Consider the following 21257-nt stretch of genomic DNA (forward strand, 5'->3'; position numbering starts at 1 on the left):
GAACGACTTTTACACTTTTATTTATTACTCCTTTCGTCCCAATTTGTTTGTTCTGTTTGAAAAATCAAACTTTTTAAGGAAACATTATTTATTGTCTTGTTTATCTTATAAAAATATAAAAGTTTACAAAACTACTCTTAAATAAATTTATCAGTTTTTTTTTAAAGAGTTATTCTTAATGAGGCAATTAAAAAGATGCCCCAATTAGATTGATTTTTAAAAATATTTGTTAGTTTTTTTTTTTTTCAAATAGTTTTGAAAATAAAGTAGGGGTATAATAGGAACATTAGTAAATTAATAACTTTTATTTTTAAAAACATGACAATATTTTGGAATATCTCAAAATAAAATAGAGGACAAACAAATTTGGACGAAGTGAGTATTTTTTAGAAAAATATAAAATGTTGGTTCTTAAAATTTATGGCCATAAACGAGCCAAGCTAAGCCAAGTATTATGATTTCAAGCTTATTCATTAATTCCTTCGATTCGTGTTCGAGCTTATTATCAAACAAAATTATATATTCAAGTTTTGTTTATTTTCTTGTTGAATAAATTTGAGCTTGTTTATAAGCTACTTGATTAACTTAATCTTTTTCATTATGTAGTAAAAGCATGATAAAAAAGTTTTGACTCTTCTTCTTCTTTTTTGAGAGAAATACCCCTTCTTAAATCTATGAATTTTTCAAGATTGCTATGGGTAGAATCCAGGTTTAGTTGTATCTTGGAAATGATTTACCTACAATCCTATTTATTTAAGTGTGGGTAAATATCGTATTAAAGATAGCAATTCATTATTGTCTGTAAACCTAGTACAATTTCATTTCTTTTTTTAATTGTTTCTTTTAAAATTCCCAACACTCTGCATAGATGGGGGGGCTGGTTTTGAGTGTACAAAGTCCTTCAAAAGATGAAGTACAAATCCATTGTCCTAAAAATTGAGCAGAGCAATTTGCACTATAATTAATGAACCCAACTAAAGTTGCATTTAGAGAAGGATCTAATCTAATCATAGAACGTGTGGAGTAAATTACTAAATTTGCCAACTTGGCCTTATATACATATATATATATATATATTGAGAAGAACTTGGCCTTAAATAAAGAATGGTAGAGCCAAGTGGCAAGAGCAATTCCCACCCCCTCCTTTATCTCCTCCAAAAATACATGAATAATAGTAGTGTATTATATTAAAAAGTCTCTTTTACTCACAAATACAAATGAAAACCTATCCTAGAGCAAACCATACCTTTTATTCTTCAATTTGAACACAATATGGTTATGTCAAACTTTTATTTATTTATTTTTAACTGAAATATTTATTAAAAACATTTGGGACAAGAATAATATGCCATTACATATTGGGACATGAGAATAATCCGCAACAAATCATAGTCACTAGCAAGGGTAGCGACACACACAAGTGTCATTTGGATTTCTGTCGGTGTAGCAAAATCCAATAGTATTAACTCCGTATTCCGATTTACAGTTTGTATCACAAATATTAGTATTACAACTTTTGATCAATATCCTGTCGCATTCCCCTTTTGCTTGTGCTGTCATAATCAAGTCACTGCCTGCATTCAAAGAAAAAATTACATGTACTACTAAGAATTTGTATAAATCGATCTCAAAGGATGAGATTTTTTGTCTAACATTTTAAAATCAAACCAAAACTTCTAATTTTACTTTACATAAAATATACTTCATAGTTCATACTAACTAATAAGACTAAAATGGTTTTGATTTTTGCTTTTCTTAGCTTGGCTTTATTTGTTTTGTAGGGAAAGTTATTAGATACTCTGGGAGCATGGTGACATGGTAATCCTGTACATGGTAGACTTTATAATAAATTTAATTTGTAGGACCCATCATGAATGCGAGAAGAAGGAGCGCCACATCACTGTACTATGAAAGTACTTTTTATTTTTTATTTTTTATTTATATACAAGATAGAAATTCTATTCTAGTCTAATCTAAGTGTATATGTGTGTGAAGCTCCCTACTAGAGATTTGAGTCCTAGTTCTTGCCTTCCACACCTTACAAGCACTTATACTTATAAAGTGGTGGGAGAGAAGCGTTAGAGAAGCTCTCTCCTAGAGACTTGGATCCTAGTTCTTGCCCTTCACATCCTATAAGTATTTATACTTATGGAGTGACTATCGCACCAAAGGTGTGCAGTGGTATGAAAGTACTTAAGAATTACTTGTTTTGTAAATCTCAATACATAATGTAATATTAAAGGTTAAGACAATTAAGTACTCACCTAAACAAAGTATTCAATTAGAAAATTAACAAATGATGAAGTTTGGAAATATTCACCTGCATTGATCAAGAGGACAACTAAAAATATAGCAGAAATTGAGAAGTTCCTCATGATTTATTTCTTTTGATCCTAGAGAAGAGAGAAAAAAATATATGTATATATTTATATATATTTTTTGAGAAGCGTTAGAGAAGCAAATAAGATGGCGGGAGATTATGCCTTGATAATTTTTAATTATTTATAAGTGTTAGGGTATATTAATTTATTTTATTTCTTCAACTAAATATCATATTAGATACAGTTTTCATTGCTTTACACGCTACAAAATTAATATCAAATTATTGTTCTTAATGTCGTGATACTTAATTGTTGGTTATACAAATTTATTTATTGTCATGCTAGATACATACATTTATTTCAGTACACATTTGAATTCCTAAGCGCTTTTTTTTTTTTTTTTTTTTTGAATTTATTAATAAATATTTTCAATAATAAATATGTAAAACACTACAAATTTAATATCAGATTAATCGGTTGCCCGTGCAATATACTGGCAAGTTTAACATTTTATAATTTTCTCTTGCTTATATTCTTTTTTTTAAATATGAAATTTAATAATTATGAGAATTATTAATATATATTTATTATAATTATTATTGTATAATGAATTATATTCTAGCATTAGACATTTATTATGAATTTCATTGTATATAAAATCATATATTTTACTATTAAATACAATATAATTATTAGTAAATATTTTCGCCATTAAATATGTAAAGGCACATTTATCAATTGCACGGGTATATGCATGGTGCATGGTAATTTGTAAAATTCTAAACTCAATATAATCAATTATGGTATGCTTTTATGTTAGAACTCATTTCTTTTTTCCTTGTGCGTGTGTATGTGTGTTTGTTTCTCAAAAAAAAAAAAAAAATAAAAAAAAATAAACAGGAGTATATTATTTGCCAAATATTTATTAATTAATTTGCTTAAAAGTATGAACGGTGGAAGTTCCATATCTTTATATTCTAGGAGCAGTTAATAATTTTCATCATAGAATAATTATTTTGTACTCGCAAATTATAGAGACGTAATTTTTCCTCATCTTACATGAATGATAGGTCTTACTAATTTAATTTGTGTCAAAACCTACCATTCATATGAAATTATGAGAGAAGGAAATGCCATGTCACTATATGTTAAGAATATTAAATTATTACTAAAATGTTGTTATGTTTTAGTAATTAATTCTCCCGTCATTCCTTTTACAGGAATTGTTTAAAGCTTTAATTTGAGAACTAAGTTGTTTTGTGCTTTTTTGTAGCATCTAAAATGACGTCATTTTGATTACTACACTTGTTTTTTTTTATACACAATTATAACCAAAATGATGTCATTTTGTACTTCCTTATAAGTAGCAGGAAACAAGTACTTTCAACTCATCATTTCTTCAATTTAATATTTTTGGGTTCAAATCTTCAAACTAACATTTTGGGACCACTTTCAAAGGATTTTCCTATGTGATTATCTAGCAAGTGTAGTATAAAGAGAGTGCACATATCCCAGAGACTCACGGGCCCAAAGAACCAAAGACACTCATTTCATATATATATATATATATATATATAGAGAGAGAGAGAGAGAGAGAGAGAGAGAGAGAGAGAGAGAGTTTCATCAAACTTGTTTATTGTAAAATAAAGTATTGTCAATTTGCCATTTACTATCAATTTTCTTCTAAAATGTATATGGACATAAGAATATTAGTCATGGGTCTATAATTTGTTCTCTTTTTTTTTTTTTTTTTTCAATAAAAAAATTGTATTTCTCCACCAAATACTTAATTACAATAAACTTATCAGGAATACATAGTGTAAAGATCCTAGTGTCCCACACCGTCTAAGTTCAAGCTTAATCATATATATTTAATCTCTTGAGCATCCTCCCCTTACAAACCAATTTTAAAGGGTGAGTTCTACTTCTACCCATGAGTTTGTATCACAGAAAGAGATCCCCTGATCATAGAGGGTGTGTAAAACAGAAAGAAACCAATTTGAATTCGTGCGATATAGACAACCAGGGGGGATCAACTTTTTTTTTTTTATAACTACAAGTCATATTAAGACTCAGATGTTATGATTTTATGTAACAGTATAATACGACTATCAAGATACTTGTTTGTTGGTTACACAATTTTTCTTCTTTAAAACAAGTGGTGGAATTGTTTCAAGTTTGTAAATTGTGACTAATCGCCTTCAATAATAAATGATAACATTTTCACAGCTATTCTCCTCCAACGATAATAATAAGATGATGCTGTCCAAAAATGATGCTGCATTATAACTTATGCATTACATTCTTGGACAGCATCATCTTATTCTTATCATTGGAGGAGAATAGCTGTGAAAATGTTATCATTTATTATTGAAGGAGAATAGCTGCATGACTTCGTGAACGCATTGCAACAATGAAAAGTGTCGTATGACTTTGTATCTATGACAGAAAAAAAAAATGCTTCAAAGCGTGGTAGATGGGTGCATCAAGTAGTAAGCAAAAAAAAAAAAAAAAATCCCTAGACTTCTTTCAACGTATATTTTATCTAAGAAACTAATGGTTAGCAAATACAAAAGTCAAAATTTCCTTATTATTTGCTCGTTTACAAAATGACTACAACAGATGATAGCTGCTTATATAAACAGAATGTTACAGATGGCTTAGACACAAATTGTCGGCTTTAAGTTAAGATTCATTCATCCCCAAAACTCTCCAATGGTATAATGGAGTAGCCACTAATCTTGAAGAAAGAAATATAAAACCTTTAGTCATCTACAAAACTGTATCGAGCCTGCTCCTCTGTGCTTAACAAAATGTTCTTAGCAGCCCAACCAAGTCCCAACATTTGTTCATACAACAGAGACAAATCCCTTTGGGCACATCTCTTGCTATCCTCAATCACCTTAGACCATTCATTGAGAACAGAATCCAATGCATCACCAACTCTGAGAAGGCTCTCCCACCAACTCCTCCTCACAAGGAGGGCCTTGCGGATATAGCATGCCTAAGCAAGTACATGATAGGGAAATTAGCCACAGACAAGGTTTCCATTTATCTACCAATAGCAAACAAATTGATGAAATGGTAATGGTGTATGTTTTACACTATCAAATACCAAAGCTCTTAACAAGGAGAAGGTATCTCCTGCACCCAAGTCACATAGGGTGCATGAGACGGGCGCATATGAAAATTTTATGTTAACAAAGGGTTTTCAAAAAAAAAAAAAAAATACGGTTACCTGCAACAAACCCATGATAATATCTGCAGTACTGGCCCCTTCCCGTAGACAGAGAAGTATGCCTTGCTAGAATTTCATAAATGTAAAAAAAAGAAAAGAAAAAAAGAAAAAAAAAAGAAATTGTGAGAAGGTCATCTCTATACGTAAGATTCCATGGTTAACTATGTGACAGCCCAGGTCATAAGTTCCCTAATATATTCACCTGCTTAGTTCTTTTCACTCCTTTATGGAAGATCTCCATGCATATAAAGTAATAATCCTCACCACTAGAATATTGCATTGCCATCATTGACAACTTGGGTATCTGATCATTCGGATTTAAGCACCCTATTCTGATGGGCCAGTTTTTTTTGCCTGATTCAAACCTCAATAATCAGGTATAAGCTTCGCTAATGATGTGCACTAAATTATATAGCAGCATATATCAAAGTATTATACACAGCTATGCGAAACACGGTGGCAAGACCTCACCTTTACTCCATAAAAAATCAACTCCTTCCTCTTTACTCACTTCTGCAGGTGAAGGCACATATCCTGACTCGATCCAAATATTTAGTATGATCTCAAGTCTATCCTGAACATAAAAGCAAGGCAACAGTCAGATCTTGAGCTTCATACTTCTATGAAGAAAAAAGGTATTAATGGTGCACTTGTAATTTTGTAAAAGCAAAATTGACCATGGAAGGATCATACTAATTTAGCCTATGTTTCTGAGTGCATATTATCATCTTTTAACATGAACCAAAGCACATGGTTGCCTGGTTGGTTAAATGCTATTAATGAGAACCGCAATTCACTATTCTTAACTTTGGGGCCTCGTCCCCGGAGACTTCTAGGTTCATCATGCTATTAGCCTATTGCTCTAGGTTTTTACTGTGGGCCCTTGTAAGCAAAATCTAATTGAACCCAGGAGCAGTGACTGAAGAAACCTATCAACCCAAAATCAAGGATGTAGCAAATGCAGTTGAACTATGCAAAAAGGAAAAGCCAATGAAAAAGCAAAGCCATTTGAATTTTAAATGTCTTTAATCTAATGCAGATAAATTTTTTTTTTTTTTTAAATCTACTAATAAGATTCTAGTTGTCCAAGACTGGCCCACTGAGCAAAATTGGGATAAATAATGGGTTTGGGTCATGCATATAGCACAAATGAAGGATAGAATCCTGTGTTCCTTCAAAGTTACAAAAAAGCCCAAAATCATTAATGTAAGCAACCAGTCAGTTCAAGCCCTAAACAGACCGTATACTTATAAAACTCAGTTACACTAACCCACCTTTGTTAGTGTCTGCAAATGGACGTGCTTAAGCCCCTGATATATTCCGAAAAGGTCAACCGCTGAGAAAATGGGGTATATGACGAAAGGTAAACCTGCTTGCAAGCTTCAATGATAATGAAAAGTTAGGAAACCATGGGAACACAACTTTTTATAATGAATACAGAATACATGTAATGCACAGGTCCAAATAACAGGTAACTTTGTTTCTCCAAAAAAGCAAAAACAGGTAATTTTTTAAATTAACTTTACTCAAATTTAAGATAGCCATTTTTACTAATAAGATTTTATATTCAAAGTGGATGAGAACAATTGGTGACAAACTAATGGAAGTAGATATAATCTTATCTGTACCTACTGATAACATACCAATGGGGCAGGAGGTTATAATATATTTAGCAGAAGTATTAGCAGATAGTTACACCTGTCTGTTGATTTCAATATTATTTGAATTTTTGGGCTAGAGATTCTAATATCATTATATTGAGAATAAGATTTTCAATTTAACAGTAAAGTCAGTTCACAATAACAAACGGGAAGAAAGGTCGTGCAACTTTTATTTAGTAAACTAACCATATTAGATAATCAGAATGGGGTTATGGGAGTGGAGGAAAAACCTTTGATTGTTCTTCAACAAAATATTCAGAACTGCAGCAAGCAAAAGGCCGAGGTTATCAAAGCACACTGTTTGGATCTGAAACCCATTCCAAAAGTTATGATATAATTCCATATTATCAAAGAATGTACAAAACAACATGGTAGGAAAATTTATAATAGACCTGTGCCTTTGCAGAAACTTCACCAAGGTTATCTGCTATAGCAAAGCTTTGGCGAATAGCTGTCTGCTTAAACAGAGTCACAACATTAAAACTACACATAATATGGTGAAATATCCAGTAACAGAAAAAGTTCTTTTCAAGGCACAGTAGTTGTGAAGTGGGTAAATAAGGTAGGTTGAATCAAACCAACAGCTGAAGAATAAAATTCAAAAGAAATAAAGCATTACAAATAACTATTAGTTTTACAGAACTTATCAGAAAAGGCCCATCCAAAGTTTGCCTTAAATCAAGCGGTGAATATGCCACACTGTTCAGGTTTACATGGGATTTAAGATGTGGCACAGTAAAACTTGAAAACATCTTTGACAGTGAAGATGGCAGTAATCAGTGATGATAACTTTATAGAAAATCAATATTTAGGTTCCTAAAGATTTAACCAGTATTCTTCAACTTCTGCAGTTGAAAACAAATGATCAATACTGGAATAACCTTATTAGAACAATAAAATGCTTCAGAACTATTTTTTTTTTTTTTTTTTGATACGTATAAAATGCTTCTGAACTTATACATGTTAAATGTATTAGGTAATTAAGATCTCTAAACATGGCCTGAAAATTGAGTTATCTTCATAGCTAAATTTTGGTCCACTTCTTTAATATCGATATTGTTTTCAAGGCAATAATATTCTTTGCCCTTCCTTTATCCTTGTTACATCAATTTTTTCCCTTTCCCACTTGTGAGTCCTGACACTCATTTGCTTCATGTTTATATAAGAGATCAGGGCATCTAATGGTGCAATATTTTCCTTAAATATAGCATGGAATTTTTAGAAGTATCCATAAATTTTTTATGGTGACATATGTGACATGTCATCAAGCTTATAGCATTTAGACTATTCTGACTCTGTACTAGTGCCAAAGGGACAAAAAACAGTAGCAAATACAGAGAAATATCATTGGACATCAAACAAGGCATTAAACCAAGAAAATTTTCGTAAAGAAAACGGGTTTAGATAAAAGTTTTGTGACAGTGTAACGTCAACAGCATTCCATCAAGTAACACTGATAGAAATTATCAGAAAATAATTCAAATATATGAAATTTCTTATTAAAGAAAAAGAGCTCAAGCTGAATACTTACATTAGTCGCTAAGTAGGATGCAAGGCTTATTTGTTTGGCAATGTTAGCAATAGATGCAAGAAGCAAGAAGTATTGAGGAAACACAGGAGTCAGCAACTCCACTCCAATGCTCAAACTGAACATGACAGACGTTGAGAACCTAACTCTCTTCAAACAGGATACAAAAAATTATTGATTTTTCAAAGCTCTAGATTTCAAGTTCTAAAGAACACAATCAGTGATTTCTCATCTTGCAGTTCAAAAATAACCAGTCGCAGCACTCCACATTACTATACTTTCAGACTTTTGGTTTGTTCCAATGCCAAAATACAGTGCTGGTAACCGCAAGAATTGCCAATAAAGAGACTAAAATACATAAAACTAATTAAACAAAACGTGTTAATTGAATTCTAATGGAATGGAAGTCATACCTTCAAATTGGTATCAAACACAGATGCTAGGCCAGCAGTATAGATGCACCTACTTAGCCGTCCAAGTCCATCCTTCAAGACCCAGTTAAGGGCAGCTGCAGATGGTAGTGAACGAGAATACCCAATTCCTATAGCCCGTAACATTGCCTGATATCAGTACATTCCCAAAACAGTTAAAAATTATACTTACCAAGTCTTCATCTTAAGATTAACCCCATTTGGGGGCTTTCCTCCTTAATAGAATATAAATGTTAGGGAGAAGGCACCGAGCAGTGTCTCATTAGATCATTACATTACATTCTACAGTGAGTATTCTCAAACTCACCAAACCTCTTAAACACAGCACGTGAATTGTCACGACCAGAACTCTTCACTTGTTGCCTTTATCATTTAATTCAAAAGAATTATTACTCAATGTATATCATCAAATATCCACCCAAGCTTTTAAATTTCAGCTCAAAAGCATAACTAAAGAAGTTCTAACAACTCTAAATGTAACATACAAATCAATCACATTTGAACTCAGCACACTCTGTATACACACAATTACCCCAAAAGACAACAATTTATCCACACAATTACCTTTAAATTTCAACGAAACTATTCAAAGCACAAAGTAGTGCAAAATTTTATTACCTGAGTGGCAAGAACCTGGAGCGCCGAGCTGAAAACCCGGTGCAAAAGCTTCCATTTTACGTAGTCCATGTAATTCCCACTAACTTGTTTTGGAATAAAGAAATCCCTGACAGCCGAACCACAAAGTCTGAACATTTTTCGAAACCCATCATCGAAATTGAACGAAAACGACGACGCACCACCGTCCACACAAACCAATTGCAACCGACTCCCATCCCAGAAGTACCTACAAACTTTATCAGACCTTCGAATCACCACCGGGAGGCGACCCGGCGAGGCGGGTTCGGGTCTGGGTCCGGGTCCGGGTGGTACGTGGTCGATGCCTTCCTCGGATTCGTAGCCGAGAGGGATGCTCAGGGAATTGGTGAGAGTTAGGGTTTTGAAGCGGTTTTGGGGTTTTTGTGGAATTGATTTCCTGGCTGTGAAATTGGGTTCCGGAGATTTCCATGGAAGTTGGAAATGGTGGGAATTGGGGGCAGTGTAGAAAGTGGATTGCATGAGAGAAAATCGAGAGCGGTAAATTAACAAAGGGCTTGGAATTTGGGGGAATAATCTTCCCGCCAAAATTCGGTGTTTTTCTTCGAATGATCAGGGTTTAGGGTTTAAGAGGTTATCTTATCGTGTATTTATGGTATACCTGTAAAAAAGTTTGGAAAATTCTTAGCTGCTTGAATATAAAGAAATAATGCTTACTTTTCTTATATTTATGAGAATCTAATTCTACAATAAATTTAATTAGTGATCTTTATCAAGGATGTGAAAAAAGAAAATTATCATTTCTCATACTGCCAAAGCACTTGAGAGTTACTAAAATGGTCTTATCATAAAAGTTAATTCCCATAAATAAAAAAAAAAAAAAGTTAAATTGAGTGGCTGGCAGCTTCTATAAATTACTTTTATAATTATGTTCTTAAATAATCTTTTTGGCTGTCGTATTTGGATTTCAAAGCATTCATTTCAACCTTGTTGGTTCCAAACTTCAAGTTGTAATTTTTTTTTTTCAAGAACCCTTTTTCACTCTCTTTTGTGTATGTTTGTTTCTAAAAAAAAAGAATGAGTATTTGTAATTTTTGTTTCTAAAAAAAAGAGAGTGTTGTACTTGTATATTAAATAACTTATCCCATACTCTCTTAAAAGTTAATATAATTTTTTTAGTGAAGTTTTTGGTGTGTATTCGTGTAAAAACTTTTTTTTTCTCTTCCTTGTTTGTATGTTTGTTTTTAAAAAAAAAAACAAAAAAAATTTGAATAAGAGAGTTACATTCGAATCTTCTTTATACCAAAAAAGGTAATGGTTGATATCTTGACATAATGTTCAAATAACAATTAATATGAAGCTGACACTAGGAATCTCAAATCATATCATATTGCTATATAAATTAATAAAAGTAAAAAAGTAAAAGAGCATTCATTCCAACTTTATTCAATTTCGTATTAAATTATTTAAACTCCTAAAGCCGACTTTATTTTTCTCAGAAAAAAAAAAAAAAGAAAAAAAATCCAACTTTATTTTAACTAGTAGCAGACAAGAAGTTGCCTAGAGCTAACCGAGCAGCAGCAGCAAATGCAGGAGCGTATGTTTAGTAAAGTTTTGTACTTCTATTATTTGTTATGCACATATTCAGCCCTTGATAATAGCTTGACTCAAAGATCATTGATATGCCTTGATTGTAGACTTAATCAATGGCCATAATCAACTTTTGTTTGTATATATATCCCCAGATTGTACAGATATGACATAAAAAAAAAATAGAGATTCCAAAAAAAAAAAAAAACCTTTGTTCTTTTTTCTTTTTTTTTGAGAAACCAAAAAAAACCTTTGTTCTTGCCTCTCTTCTTTTATTTTTTACACAAATTAAAAAGAAAGAGAAAAAGGTAGGCTTACAAACACCAAGCAGCTCAGACAAGCTGCAAGCTTTTACTCGTTACGTTTTCCATCTCTTAAAGAGGAATGTTTCAATTTCTTGCCAGAAATTTGGTGCATATTTATATTTTCCACGAAGATCGTGGTTATGCCTTAAGGATGAAACTCTCAACTGTGGCAAAAACAAGGGATTTAGCAGACATGAAAAATTATTGGTGAAACACACATACACATGTAGGAACGACTGAATTCAGCTCAAGAAAGCTTGTTTTACTGATACAGTTCAGAATTAAGACGTGGAATAAGGAGAACTTCAAGTGGGGTAGCCTTCAAGTTTGTCAAGCCAGTGCTCTCAGTCATATCCACATCTTCATTTGATGGCTTAGCAATTTCAAAGCTATGTAACAAGCTAGCAAGAGTCAAATGCACCACTTGAAGAGCTAGTGAGACCCCAGGGCAAGATCGCCTTCCTGAGCCAAAAGGAATGAGTTCAAAATTCTGACCTCTCACATCTATATCCTTATGGCTAGTCAAAAACCTCTCAGGCTGGAACTTGTGAGGGTTTGGCCACACATGCTCGTCTCTCTGAATTTTCCAGGCATTCACCATTAATCGTGTATTGACTGGAATGTGATACCCAGCTGAGAGTGTGCAATCTTGCATTGCAGCACGAAGACTTAAGATTGGAGTAGGAGGGTATAGGCGCAGTGTTTCCTTGACAATGGCCTGGAGATAAACTAAATTTTTTATGTCAGATTCATACAGGTGTCTATCCTTGCTAACATGGATGTCCAGCTCATCAAATGCCTTTTGTAGCACATGGCTATTGTTGAGTAGTAAAGACAGGGTCCATGTGAGAGTGACCATGGTGGTGTCACTTCCTGCTAAAATTAGATTCTGCCAAAAGAAGAGATCATCAGTACACAAAAGAGCCCCCTCTGTTGATTTTTTGTCAGTTAAGTCATACAATATACATACAAGAATGGACAATTTATTTTGGGCAGTGTTTGTTTTACACAGAGTGTGTAACACTGTTTTTATAACTTGAAAATGTGACTTTAAAGGTTTGTTTGGATACTGCTTAGTTGTTGAAAACTGAAAACTTATTGCTGAAAACATTGTAGCAAACTAAATTTTAAAGGTGTGAATAGTGCCATAGAACCCAGCCAAAAACAAAAACCAATGCAACGCTGAATCATTTGCACACAAACGCGCACTAAATCACGATTTCAGTTACAAATCAGTGTCTAAAACATGGTGTGTAAAGCAAGTTTTTGCTATGGGGCTTGGAAATGATAATTTTGATGATACAAGAGATAGTGTTTTGAACACTTAAGTAGTTGCAGACTTGCAGTACCAAAGAGCTAGTTTTTATTTTAGGAATCACATTAAAAGACATGACTGAGAAGGTACTAATAAGGTTTTGTTAAAGTCAGATGAAGAACTTACCAGGCAAGTAGCCTTGTTGATTGTGTCAGCGTCAAAACCTGAAATCTTGGCATCTTTCAGGGTGTTCAGCATCACATCCATAAAATCTTGCTCTTCTTTTCTCTTCTCATCTAACAACCTCTTCTGTTTATGCTCCTCTAGCCACCCTCCAATTAGAGCATCCAATTCTTTTGCAGTTTTCTTCATCCTTGACTCATATCCATTCATATCCAACCACCCAAGATATGGTATTGCATCTGACAACACAAACACCCCAAAGAGAGAGAAAAATTCCCTCATCACTTTTTGATAGCGATGTGCCACATCTTCATCAAAATCAGCATTAGCTCCAAAGTATCTCTTCCCTCCCACCATTCTTAATGCAATATTATGTGTCAACTCCCCAAACCATTGCTTCATATCCACAAGAACTCCACTTTCTGCACTACCTTTGCTAACCCATAGTTTGTACAATTCTTTGATCACAGTTTTAACCTCTGAAGTTAGTATATGCTTAAGCATATCAAGCCGATGATTTGACAAAAGCTCAATAGTTGCTATCTTGCGCATCTCACGCCAGTATGATCCATAAGGAGCAAAGCCAAACATAGCATAGTCATAGCCCAACAACTTCGAGGCAGCAATACTTGGCCTGGTTGAGAAAACCTTGTCATGGACGGTGAAACACTCTCTGGCCATTTCCCAGCTACTCAAGACCAAAACTCTATGTGAACCTAGCCTTATAGTAAAAACTGGTCCATACTTGTCAGCCATGGCACCCAATGTTCTGTGGGTCAGTTGACGGCCACCTAGGAGGTGCATATGGCCAATAATTGGCCAAGAGCCACCCGCTTCAGGTGCAGTGCAGGTCTTTTTCTTATTAGTAGTTGGTCTCTTTAACTGATAAAAAAATATACAGACTAACATGGCAAAGAAGCTAGAGAAGAGAGTTAATAGGAATTGTACAGTGTCCATTAGAGCTCACAGAGGTAATAGCAGGACTGGTTTGGAGTGATTAAGTAAAAGTAGACATACTCTATGACTCGTTTATAATTCTTCTCATGGCTGTTACTTTCCTTGGAAGATAAGAATAGCTGACTTCTGAGAGCAACCTCATATACAAATATAAATAAAGACAGACCGTCCATATATATATATATATTGCACAAACCAATGTACTAAATATTTTTAAAGTTATCTATAAAGCTTAAATGGGCTTGGCCAGCCTATTGCTTGACTACACCCAATATATGCAATTGGCTTAGGTTCAACTTGTCATAATCAGCATTACAGAAATTGCAGAGGCTTTTCCAAGGGTGCTTTTAGCATCTAACAAGTGAATTATATGTATCTAGTTTGGTAACGAAATGAATTTTAACTATGAGCAATTTCTATTATACATTGCTTGTTACACAAAAAGTTTGTAAATATTTGGGTAAATTGCAAAATACACTTTTGAAATTTGAAGGTGTTTGGATTTTACACCCTAACGTTTCAAAAATTTAATTTTACACCCTGAAATTTGGTTCCATTAGCAATCCTCATCCCTTAGTTGGTTTTTACTGTTAAGTACTACATAGGATTACTGACGTTTTTTTTTTTTTTTTTTTTTGGAGGGAGGGGGGGTGGGGAGGGGGGCCTTAAACCACTTTTAAAAAATTCAAGAGCTGGCTTCTCCAAACGACCCCGTTGCACCCAAAATAAAAACACAAAACTTAGTCAAACACTACGACATCGTTTCACAAAACATCAACTCAATTCCCAAATCAAAACCCAAGAACCTAGCTTTCTAACACGTACAAATCAATCATGAACCCAGACCAACTCCATCATTAACGGCTTCAAATCAAGTCCAAGGCGACGACCACGCCGACAGTGAGCTGCTATTCCAGCTCTGTTTTTCTCTTTTTTTGGAATTGGTTTACTTGAGCCTTCATTACAGTTTTTGTCGCCGAAAAGATTTGGATTTTTGGAGTTTTTGTTGCTGGATGAACAGAATGATTGAGGTTTTTGTTGTGTATTATAGGGCTACGATAACATCCCAAAGGAAATTCCTAATATTGATGCTAAGAAGATAGTTATGAATTTCCTGTTATTTAAATATTGACGATGAAATAGTTACTGATTACATTTTACTTGACAAGAATTAGAAGTGAAGTTACTAACATGGTGGTTTGTTTCAGCCTCAAGACTGGGATGACGAGGAAGATGTTGTGTGGACACTCCCACCTCTGTGCAGAAAATTAAAAACCCAACTACCAGGGGAAGTGGAAGGCACCATTGATTGATATATAAATCTACAAATCGCATAATGTAATATCAATAATTTTAAGTTTTTTGATGTGCTGTGACACCCTATTATTATTATTATTATGTTTGTGAAACTTCTTTCTAGAAACTTGAATCTCAGCCTTTACCCCCACACTCTACAAGCATTTATACTTATAGAGTTTTGTGGAGTGACCATCGCACCAAGAGCTGTGACACCCCATTAGTTTGTTGCTGTTAATGGTACTTTGTAATACTTAGTAGTTTTTTTTTTTTTTTTTTTTTGGACTAAATACTTAGTAGTTTTGTTATTAAGTTGCGTTTGTTTCAATGTAAAATATTTTCTGAGTGTAAAATGTTTTCAGGTGAAAATATTTTCAGGAAAAGGAAATATTTTCTAGTGTTTGGTTGCATTTTGAAAATTGTATTAGAAAATATTTTTAAGTGTTTAGTAACATTCTGAAAAATACAAATTTTTTACTAGTTTCTCACATTTTCTCAGCTTCCAAACAAATTTATAATAGAAAATTGCAAGATACAAACTTTTTAAAGAAACAAAAATCAAAATAAACCATTAAACTTTCAAACTTGGTCATTCAGAGAGGGGGAGGAAGAAAGAGTGAGAGATTGAGGGAAAGAGAATGGTAGATCGAGAGAGGTTGAAATTAGGTCAAGGCTCTAATTTGTGTTTGGCGTTGATGATGAGCTTCAGCGGCAACGAGAACGAGATGACAAGGCTCCGATCTGTGTTTGGCAGTGACTTTTCAATCTGTAAAACTTGATTTGAAGGTATGGGTTGGTTTGGACGAGGGATGGGTCGATGGAGGTGGGTTGGTGAAGACGAGGATGAGGGATGGGTCGGCGGAGGACGAGGACAAGGGATGGGTCGGCGGAATGGCTTGCATGCGACGGCGGGGCCGTGTGTCGAGGGGTGGTTCTAGGCATCACCGGCAAGAATGGGTTTAAGTAAGGACGATGATCTGACCAACGAGGATGTGCTTGGGTTCTTTAGGTGGAGTGTGCTTAAGCTCTCTCTCTTCGGGTGTGTATTTTCCGGAAATTCGTTGAAGGTAAAATAAGAATAGAAATGGTTTTATAAGTGAGAGGGTTTATTTTACGGTCAACGTTTATTTGAATTTCCGTTTGACCGAATTTTCTGTAGCTACCAAACACACATAAGGCTATAAAATAATTTCCTGAAAGTGTTTTCACCCGAAACAAACGCAGCCTAAGTAGATTTCAAGGATGATCCAGACCTATACGTCTTCCCCAAATTGAAGTAGTTTCGCTGAAGAAATGGTGTCGTTTGAAGAAGCCAGCTCTTGGATTTTTTAAAAGTTGTTTAAGGGCTGATTTGGCCTAAAAAAAAAAAAAAAGACACGTCAGCAATTCTATGTGTCATTTAACAACAAAAACTAACTTCGGGTGGGAATTACTAACGGAACCAAACTTTAGGGTGTAAAATCAAATTTCTAAAACGTTAGGATGTAAAATTCAAACAACCTCAAACTTCAGGGGTGTATTTTGCAATTTACCCTAAATATTTTTTAAATTGAAATTTTGACTTTAAAAAACTATGGGTGGTGTATATTTCACACACTAAAATATAGTTTCAATTTTGAGAGAAACTCAAATTAGAATTCCAAATTATAGTTTAAATTTTGCGCCATGTGTCCTAAATTATTTATTATTAAAGAGTTTTATTTCTTAATTGTAGAATCAAATGTGAGCCCGCATCATAAATATTCATTCAAGTGAGTTGTTAAGTACAAAAACCAAAGAGTCTAGAATAAATGAATCATTAAAAAAAAAAAGTGCTTCACAATAATTTTAAAAAATGGACAATTTACATTTTATACCTAATAGTATCCTTACAAAATTTTTTAAAGAGTTAACAAAATATAAAAATGACTATCAATAGTATTTAAATTATATATATAGGAATTATATTATACATTTTATTGCATATCTTTAAGTATATTCATGCATATGCATAGGGTTACAAGCTAATATACATAACCGTACACACAAAGGTAACACCACTAAATAAAATAGTAAAATATGATATAGTTAGCTATCTCAATTCCAAGTAAGCATTTTTCATATTATCCAAGAATAAACCATTCAAATGACCAAACACTTATTGATATTAGAATCAGGTTCACTCTTTCTCCCAAATTCCCAACTAATGGTTCTTAAAGAACATGGGTAATGGAGGTTGGATATGTTCTTGAAGAGTACAAGTAGGCTTCAATGGAAATGGAAGAGGTTGGCTCATTGAAGACACAACCCTTTCCTTTCCCCAATCCAGTTGAACTCTTCAAAGATGGGCTATTAAGGTCCAATCGAGCTTCCAGCTTAAAGGAATGCAATTGGGAAATCAAAAGTAGACATTTAGGTTTTGGATATTCTTGGTTTTTTGAAAGGAAAATCGAAAGAGGAAAATCTATTCTATGTGATGCAACAATTTTCTAACTTTACCCTTACTTTTGCCCAAACATCCACAATTTACACTATTTAGGTTCTGATGTAGAACTGGAATAGTGTTTTCAAGACACGATTTCTATATAAATATGAATTCTATTGAATTTTTGCCTTAAAAATATCCAAGCATTAAAGATTTAGATGTCAAATATCCAAACTAATATGTAGAACTAAAATAATGTTTCTATTTCTGTATAAAACGAATATTATTGAATTTTTGCCTTAAAAATATCTAAAACCTTTAAGGTTTAAATTTTTGTCATCAAACTGATATGTAGAATTGAAATAGTGTTTCTAAGACATGATTTCGTATAACACGAATTCTATGAATTTTTGCTATAGAGATGTCCAAATTTTAAAGGTTTCGATGTCTGATATCCAAATTGATATACAGAACTAAAATTGTGTTTTTAAGACCTGACTTCTACACAACATGAATAAGATTGTATTTTTTTCCTTAAAGGTTGATGTCTAATATCCAAACTCATATGTGAACTCAAATAGTATTTCTAAGATACGATTTTGGAAATGAATACTATTGGATTTTTGCCTTAGAGATATCCAAACCTTAACCAGTTTGGATGTTTGATATCCAAACTGATAAGTAGAAACGAAATCGTGTTTTTAAGACACGATTTCTAAAGAACATCAATAGGAATGTATTTCTTCTTTAAAGGTGGATGTCTGATATCCAAACTCACATGTGAACTGAAATAGTATTTCTAAGACATGATTTCGGTATAAAATGAATACTATTTGAATTTTTTCCTTAGAAATATCTGAATGTCTAATATCTAAACCGATTTGTAATATTGAAATTGTGTTTCTAAGACACAATTTATGTATAACATGAATACAATGAGATTTTTGCCTTAAATATATCTAAACCTTTAAAGTTTAGATGTTTGATGTCCAAACTAATACATAGAACTTAAATAGTGTTTCTAAGACATGATTTATGTATAACATTAATTCTATGAATTTTTGCCTTAGAGATATCCAAACCTTAAAGATTTAGATGTTTGATATCCAAACTAATATGTAGAATTGAAATTGTTTAAGATATTGTGCGTAGCCAAATTCTACTATGTGGATTGGGCTTAGAATTGGGCCCACAATCTACTTGTATAGTGGGCCTAGTATTTCCTACTATGGGTAGTTCCACTTCAAATCACTCTATAGCTTCCCTTAATCCCAATGAATACCCTTACTCTCCTCTCTGTGTTACTTACTCCTGGGTTTCGCTTGTTTACTTTCTCTCTCTTCTTACTTTCTTCTTTTCCTCTCAGGATTGCTCACCCCCCACCTTCTTATTCTCTTCTCCTTTTTATAGCTTCATGTTAGTGGAGGCGTCATGATTATTCCCTCAGCTCACTCGTGTGGGTGGGGTCCAATCTAATTATTCTTGATGAAAATGCGCTTTGATTGAAATAGTGGTAATGGCATTGGAATTGACTCTAGCCTCCACAAGTCTGCTCGACAGTGATATCCCTTAAGGCAATACCGGGCTGCCGAGAACTTGAGTACCCCTGAGCACTCGCACTCCCAACCAAGTTAAAGTTAATTGGCAGAGGTTTGCTTTTGACAAGTTAGATACAGGATGGACTCATTGTGGTTTTTGGGCTCAGATTGGGCCTTATAGTGTGTCCGAATCAAGGCCATAGGTGCAATGGGGACAAGGTCATGTACTATACCACAAGGTTAGGGCCCAAGGCTTAATGGGCCTAGGGCCTTGCCTCATACAATAGCCCCCATTGATTCGAGTCTGAATTTCTGGAACGAATCAAGTATGACAAGCGCTAAAGACCTCTCGGGAAGCTCAGTTGTTAGTTATTGAACGGATAGGATGGTCATTAATGCGCTCTCAAAAGGGGCGTTATGCTAGGCTGTCAGGTCTAACCGCCATCATAACCTGACGGTTCGCGAACTGAGGCTGCACGTGTAGGGGTTATAAAAAAGAATTCAAAAAGGTTTTCCTGCCTTTCTTTTCATTTAAATGCCTTAGCTCTTATAAATAGTCTCTTCTAAGTATTCACTCCACTTTTTACTTCCTTTCTCATCCAACTTCCTCTCTGCCAAGTATCCCTGTCCCATGCATAAATTCTTCAATCAAGATCACCCATTCCTAGAGCCCATAGTAAGTTTCTCTACTCCTTCCCCTTCTTTCAATTTTTTTCCTTCACTTTATAGTTTAGGAATGTGATTTTCCCATCTTCTGTCTACTAAGGCATCTTTGGATAACTTTAGAGCGGTTTTTAGCATCCTTGGGAATATGGATATGGCTTATTGTCACGAGGGTGACATCACTCTCCATCAATGTTTTGGGTCCAACATAGTGTTTTTTCCTTTGATGGCTATTTTAGAGGGAGGGGTTAGGTTTCTTGTGGACCCTCTTTTACTTAGTACCCTTAGGTTTTATGGTTTGTGTCCTGATCAACTTCTTCCCAATTTTTATTGAGTTGTAAGTTGCGCCAGTAGATTAAATTTGATATACGGGCTACAGTTAAACCACCATGACATAAACTTTATGTACAGTTTATGTGGCAATCTTAAGTCTAACTATTATTTAAAGGTTAGGAATGTACGGGTATGGCTCATATCACACCTTCCCGATTCTAATAGAAACTCATTGGCTTGCTGATGAGCTCACCTGCCCACTTTCGCCAAGTGAAGTTGGTCAGTACTAAGCACCTTTAATTCTTTTAATCGTGTTTTTCCTGTGATTGTTTCACTTAAATAGGCACTAACTAGTTTTTGTATTATTTTAATGCAGACGGCAGAAGGTTTAGGCCAGACATGAGAGTAGTGCACGTGAGAGACTTGAATTTCGTGCTTTAGTCTAAAATATTTGTGAATTATTACGGTTAACTCTAAGCGTCGCACCTTATACTCAGTTGCACTCCCGTTTACACAACTTGGCAGCCTTTCGGGCAAGCTTTGCTGGTGGACAGCCCTTTGTTGTTGTATATAGATGTGCGACACTCCAACCTTCTTCCCCCTCAGTTAACTGTTGGTGAAGCTAGAGACTTTGGCCCCTGGTTTACTAGCGTGGAATCTCTTGTACCGGTAAGGGACGCTTCGACTGATCTTTTATCTCAAAGTCGTAGAGTCCACGTACGTGTTGAAGAGCCTGAAGCTCTAGTTCATATAGCTGAGCCAGCAGTAGCCGAGTCAATTAATTCCTCTGAAGTAGAGGCTGATCAAGGTGAAGAAATGGTGACCAAGCGAATAATGACCATTGACCGGTTTTTGCCCAACACCTATCCTGCGACTCAGCCACAACAGCCTCAAGGCAGGGATCAGACTCCTCCTTCTCTTGCTGGCCGTACCAGAAAAAGGCAACACACTATTGAACAACCACCTAAGGTTTCAAGCGATGCTCCCTCGAGGACCCCTCCCCGGGTCTCTGGCGGGATT

At 34.3% G+C, this 21257-nt stretch overlaps 2 protein-coding genes across 2 annotated transcripts; both read right to left on the minus strand.

The window, feature by feature from the left end:
• Positions 1–4881: 4881 nt before the first annotated feature.
• LOC112038069 (protein root UVB sensitive 4) lies at positions 4882–10500 on the minus strand. The gene is made up of 10 exons (XM_024070881.2): positions 9798–10500; positions 9162–9308; positions 8752–8898; positions 7613–7675; positions 7451–7527; positions 6834–6939; positions 6031–6133; positions 5762–5913; positions 5560–5625; positions 4882–5325 (listed from the first exon to the last, which is right to left on the minus strand). Exons 1-10 carry the CDS (start codon positions 10293–10295, stop codon positions 5086–5088), a joined length of 1599 nt encoding a protein of 532 aa, XP_023926649.1. The 5' UTR covers positions 10296–10500; the 3' UTR covers positions 4882–5085.
• A 1062-nt stretch (positions 10501–11562) lies between these two features.
• Positions 11563–14207, minus strand: LOC112038068 (cytochrome P450 CYP82D47). Its single transcript, XM_024070879.2, has 2 exons — positions 13110–14207; positions 11563–12557 (listed from the first exon to the last, which is right to left on the minus strand). Exons 1-2 carry the CDS (start codon positions 14061–14063, stop codon positions 11931–11933), a joined length of 1581 nt encoding a protein of 526 aa, XP_023926647.1. The 5' UTR covers positions 14064–14207; the 3' UTR covers positions 11563–11930.
• Between the last annotated feature and the right edge of the window lie 7050 nt (positions 14208–21257).

The sequence above is a fragment of the Quercus suber genome, unplaced genomic scaffold (assembly GCF_002906115.3).
Source record: "Quercus suber isolate HL8 unplaced genomic scaffold, Cork oak 2.0 scaffold_166, whole genome shotgun sequence".
Classification (NCBI taxonomy): domain Eukaryota; kingdom Viridiplantae; phylum Streptophyta; class Magnoliopsida; order Fagales; family Fagaceae; genus Quercus; species Quercus suber.